We start from the raw sequence: 5,992 nt of genomic DNA, 5'->3' as shown, positions 1-5,992 counted from the left end.
CTGCTGAGACAACGGAAGCGGCACTTAAGCTTAGATATTGCTATGTAAATTATTACCAGAGTGAAATGAATTCTGAAATGCACCCTTCTGGTGAAAACAAGACAAGCGAGCAAGCAAGATGCTGAATCTTCAAACCGGTTTAAATTGGTTTGGCTCCACCAATTCTCATAAAGCAAATCTCATTTATATATGCTGAGGCTGTGGCTCGTGACTTGTGATTTGAACTATTCGTTAATGGTCTGTCTTTATTTATGAACATAAGCTTCCATCATCATCTAAAATGCTTGTTCCTCCAGTCCATCGTTTTGTTTAACTGAGAAATGAGGCTGCAATTCAACACTGGAGCCAAGCAAACTATTCAGTAACGGCTTTCACGTTGTATCTTTGATTAAGCTTTGCCCTACCATTTTCTAGATTCTTCCACAGCGTAGATATAAAAACTAAAATGCTCTTTTCAGCCACTTCCAAAGTGAGGAAGCAAAAGTCATACAGCAAGTTAAATCTTAAAAATGGAGATGGAAATAATTCTAAACAACATTACTGTGAAGTTTTAAAAGGGGCTGCATCACCAGGCAATTGCAATCAAAACACAAACAGCGTAATTTCCCTGCCACATTCCTGCAACTTTGTAATTTTCTGTGCTCCATAATAATATATGAAGTAATTACTGCTAAATGCAGGAAATTTGGACACTTCACCTTGGGAACAAAACCTATAGAATTATCAGAGCAACTTACCTTATATGACGATCCTCCACAGGGATCGCTTTCCTCTGGTCCACACGCATCTCCCTCCTTCGCAGCAATCATGCCAGCCAGGCAACTGTTCTCCTTTACGGTGGAGATGCAACACTGCTTCTGAGCAATTCTGAAAAGGATCACGGAGGCGAAGTGTTCACTGACATGGAGAAGACATCAGGATGGGATGCAAAAACCCCCAGACCTACTGGATTCCCAACACATTCCACAGATTTGATCTCTCTCTGACATGTGTGCCAATACTAGTATAACACACATGGTACCACCGACTTTTGCAGGATGTATTTTTTTCTCATTTCTAATGAAAAGATGCACTGATAAATGCTCAAGAAGTCTTGTGTTTAGGTCACTGTCTCTCAAAGTCTGGTCACCAATATGCCTTACATCTCATCTATATTTGTGCAATAGTCCCTCTTCCCAGTGTTTTGTTTCTCGGAAGTCTTCATAGGGTTTCAGAAACAGAAAACATACAGAAACCTTCTTCCCTGGGAAGTGGGAAAGAGAAATGCACCGCTACACACTTACTTCTTCACCAACCAGAGGGCTGAAATTCTGGACAGGACTTAAAGAAAGTGTCACGTCACAAGCAAACAACTTTTGTCAGTCAGACACCATTATTACTGCAATAAAATACAGTTGTCCTAGGTAACGAAACCTTTTCTTTTCTGAGAAGAATGTATTTCCAATTCACAGTTTTCATCCTAATGCTTTAATTAAAAAAAAAAAAAAAGGAAAAAAAAAAGGAAGGGGGAAAAAAAAAAAAGGAAACTTGTTCCAGTAGAATCCACCTAGTGACCACCACTTGGCCAATTTCCTGATACCAGTGGCCTGCTGTGTCAGGTTTATGTTAATATTTTTATGCTGGATAGCATAAGAGAGGTGTAACCAGGAAGCAGTGGTTTGAGTTTGATTACAGGAAGGGGATTACCACCTCCATGTGCTTTGTTTTCAAGGAAGTTAATTTTGTAATCCAGTGTTAATTGCCAACTGGAGAAATACAACCTTTTGAGCAATGAATGGTTATTACCCAAATATATTCAAGTACCAGTAATTTAACTATTATTGCTTACATAAAAGACATCCAAACTTTCATTAAAAAAATTTTAAAAAACCCAACTAACTGAAAGTTATTATCCTTTGTAGAAATGACAAAATGCTAGTAGAAGCATTTTTATATGTGCAAAGTGTTACCATATTTTAATATGGTAAACACTGAAATCTTTATACATCCAAGTTCTTCTGAAACATGACATTTAGCCATGAGAAATTCCTTTCATGTATGAAATACATACTAGAAACAGTATTGTCTAGAGCACTGGAGTATCACTGGCCATTTTTTATTTTAGTGTTTCTTTAGCTATCGGCACAGCTCAGTTTCAGCTACTCTATTACCAGAAAACGAATTGGAACAAACAGTGTTAACCACATTCTCTTGTTTCTTCTTTACAAACCTACTCTTCGAAGACCAGATAAATGAGTTGTTGGTTCAAAGAAGATTTGGTACATTTCTGTTTTAGGGATAGAGTTAATGAGTTAAGAACAGTGAAATGATGGCAATGTATTAAACGGATGTGAGTCTCCAATTGGGACACAGTGTCAGCAAAAAGCAGGATTCATACTTGTACAGCTGATGCAAATGCCACCCAGATAAACATTGCTCTGTTATGATAACACACATAGCAATTATGAAATAAAAACTACCATACTGGGTCAGATGAGATTTCATCTAGCCTAACATCCTATTTCTGATACAGCCAGCGGTACAAGCTCTGGGAGTATTTTTACATCTGGCTACCAACTGACTATCTAAGGATTTCCTGTAACTTCTTTAAAGTTCATTCATCTAGTTACTACACGTGATCTCTTGTAGGTAGTCCCACTTCCCATCCTGCAGTTAGTGGTGTCGGTCACTACATAGAGATAGGCCAAGTTGGTACATGAATGTCCAGAGACATCAAGATACATCAACCAGTAGCTTTAACATTTAAGATTTTTCCATCTGAAAACCCCAAAATGGCATCGGGAAACCACAGACACCTCAATCCGCAACGTCTGTATAAACAATCCGCAGCCTCAGACGACACAGGGGAGGCTTCATTTGCCTCAGATGAAAAAAAATCAGTCCTTCACTGCATTTATGGACACTTGTAAACCCCAAGTATTTATAGACAACTATCCTGGCAGAACAGTAACTGATTTTTATAATTAGTATCTATCTTCTACTTTTAAAAGTCCTTAGATACTGAGTGGAGTTAGTGGCAGACTCTTGGGAGCTTGCATGACTCGCAGGCGTTCCGGCACACAAAACGGTGCACCTGAGGTTTGGGTATGTGGACAGTGACCAGCTCTGCACACTGGAACATCTCCCAGTGGGAGCAGCAAAAGTTTTTGTCCATGCTTTCAAGGTTCTGAGGCCACAGATTTGAATACTTTTTTACATGAAATGTTTTCTTCACACAGAATATTTACAGGTGGTTTTAAACCTTCAAAACAGGGACAAAACTGAAATTTTTAAAGTAAAACAGCTGAACTCCTGATCTTTTATTCTTTCAAATCCCAATAGATTCACAGGGACTGAAACATTTAGGATCTGGCTTTTTCATCTAAACCCAGCCTCAGATGTGCAGGTGCAACTCGTTAATGTATTGGATTTGCACCTACTTAGGCCAAGGCTGGAATTTCTTAATCTGCCTTTACTTGCCATGACAGTGGGTATGTGTCAGTTATGTCATGCCAGATCCCAGTGGGGGGGATTTTAATTTCCCAGTAACTTCAGAAAGGTGCAATGATACTAACTTTGATAAAACCAATTATGCCAAACTTTTTTAATGCTGAAAGTGTTGGGATCCCTCTTAAAGAAATCCACCTGGCTTATGTTTCACCATGTGAGTCTCAGATAATGTTGCCTTTGTCCCTCCCCAAGGGCTGTTTTAGACTCGGGGGAGGAGAGGGGACGAACTGCAGCTAGCATAATACGCTGGCCGTGTCACTCTGCACCCATTTCCTTGCTGTGCCGTTTGAATCTGGCACCCTCGCTCTGCCCAGATGCTACGGATATCAGCAGCATTACCCAGGCGAACGGTCCCCGCTCCGGCTGAACACAGACATCGGAACCAGCAGCTGTTCATACTGGACAATAATCACATCGTTTAATGACGTGGGTAATCACTGTGTTTAGCACTTGCCAAATGGAAGACAAACTCTGCCCTTCTACTTGTCTGCAACTCCACAGATGTGCAGAAAACTGGGTAACAAAAATTTGTGCTCTGCTCATGTGAGAGAGCAAAGAAACCTCAAAAGGCTTTTGTTTAGATTAGATTTTGGGGAAAGGGAGGGGGAAAGCTTTGACATATTGCCAGTCTACCAATAATTCATTCAATGAGTGAAACAATTCCCAGTGACCTGGACATCCCACGAATTGTAGAGTCATATGATTTCCTCTAAAGGGCTGCTCTCTATGTTAATCTAAAATGCTTGGGTTTGCCTTACGTACCTGCAAATATCACCATCCATTCCACTTACAGGGATTTCTGTGCACTCCCCGTTGTCTATAGCCCACTGCTGTCCAGCTCCACAGCAGCTCTCAATCAATTCTTTTGTGGAACCTGTATAAAACACACAACCAGAATTTTTTTGTATGGAATGGATTGGGTTTAGCTCTGTTTTCTTAACTGAGAAGATCTTTAAAATAACATTAGTTCAGCTTTTTCTTCTTTTTTTCTTTTTTTTTTCCCTCCTTTCCACATTTTTTTTGGTTAGATGCAAAAAAAAAAAAAAAAAAAGGCAATGGATACCTGCAGTATCTTGACATTATTAATCACCTGGTAATGTGTTTCAGGGAGGAACAGCAGAAGCAAATTATAGTTTTAAATACAATAAAAGACAGCACTGGTTTGAAAACAACTCTACCTTTGACATCTCTGAACAAAAAAAAAAGCCTGAAAAATTTAGTAAGTCATTATGCTGGGCTAGCACAAAGGCATCCAAGTAACATTCACAGCAAACGAAATAGAGCACACAGAGCACACACAAGCCTGGCATATGGGACACACAAGCCCCAGTAGTTCTCTTACACCAAATTGTAAATACGAAGTTTCACTGACGAGTAACCACAAACAGAAACGCATTCCTTGTCATGGTCCCTTAAAGTTCTTAATATTTAGCAAGGGTGCTTTTAGTAGTTCTGACATATCAAGAAATTGTTTCCATACGACAGATTAAGAAACTTTACTCCTCAGAATTACTTGCAGTACAAATACCTAGAGCGCCCTACAGCTGAATTTGAGGGTTCAGCTGGTTTAAAACCAGAATGAAAAAGGTTTGAGAGACATAATTCTAACTCTGCTAATGAGCTCATGTAAAGCACTGGCATGAAGATGTAGTAAAAGAGATGGACATGTAGAATGTTGCACTGGTTTTTACATTTTTCCTTGCGGATTTCCACTCAAGATGTAAATTTTCAGCTTACAGTGAAATACAACCCAAGCTAGTGGATCTGTTATATATACTACATACCTACCGTATGGAATGGACTCAGGTCACATCACAGGCAGAAACAGTATTTTTTGGAGTCTGTACAGAAGTATCCTTCACGATGGGACGTTCGCCATGCTACGGGGGCACAAACACCAAACACACACTAACACAAGCCAACTGCACGGACACTGGAGTGCAGGGAGCTGCTCCGCGGCAGCGGCTGGCAAGTGCCGTGCTGGGTCCTTTGGAAGTTTCTCCCGCGACTGCTCACGCAGGGATGGCTCCATCGCACAAAGCACGTGCTCTCCCCCTTACCAGCTGGTTTCCACCAGGCAGAAACACCCCAAGAAGGACTGCAGTGGGTTGACCTTGGCTGGAGGCCCGGTGCCCACCAAAGCCCTTCTATCTCTCCCCTTCTCAGCTTGGACAGAGGAGAGAAAGCATAACGAGAAGCTTGTGTGTCGAGACCACTCAGCAATTACCGTCACGGGCAAAACAGCCTCAACTTGGGGAAAAAGTAACCTAATTTATTACGAATCAAATACGAGGAGAGATAATGAGAATGAAAACCAAATCTTAAAACACCTTCCTCCCCCTCTTTGTTCTTCCCGGGCACAACTTCACTCCCGAGTTCCCTCCCTCCTCCCCCCAGGCAGCGCAGGGGGATGGGGAATGGGGGCTGTGGTCAGCTCATCACACCTGGTCTCTGCTGCTCCCTCCCCCTCAAGGAAGGACTCCTCACCCTCTGCCCTGCTCCA

General features: G+C 41.3%; 1 protein-coding gene across 1 annotated transcript in view; it reads right to left on the bottom strand.

The window, feature by feature from the left end:
- Window positions 1-4,363, bottom strand: part of LOC104621494 (fibulin-2-like) — a gene marked incomplete at its 5' end in the record, with an annotated part of 41,769 nt that extends 37,406 nt beyond the window's left edge. Inside the window, 2 exon segments of the mRNA XM_010288003.1 lie at window positions 738-867; window positions 4,252-4,363. Of these exon segments, the coding sequence (XP_010286305.1) occupies window positions 738-867; window positions 4,252-4,363 (242 nt within the window).
- Between the last annotated feature and the right edge of the window lie 1,629 nt (window positions 4,364-5,992).

Source organism: Phaethon lepturus, unplaced genomic scaffold (genome assembly GCF_000687285.1).
Source record: "Phaethon lepturus isolate BGI_N335 unplaced genomic scaffold, ASM68728v1 scaffold2055, whole genome shotgun sequence".
Taxonomy (NCBI): domain Eukaryota; kingdom Metazoa; phylum Chordata; class Aves; order Phaethontiformes; family Phaethontidae; genus Phaethon; species Phaethon lepturus.
The sequence above is the reverse complement of the archived record's forward strand: the minus strand, read 5'-3'. Positions and strand labels throughout refer to the sequence as shown.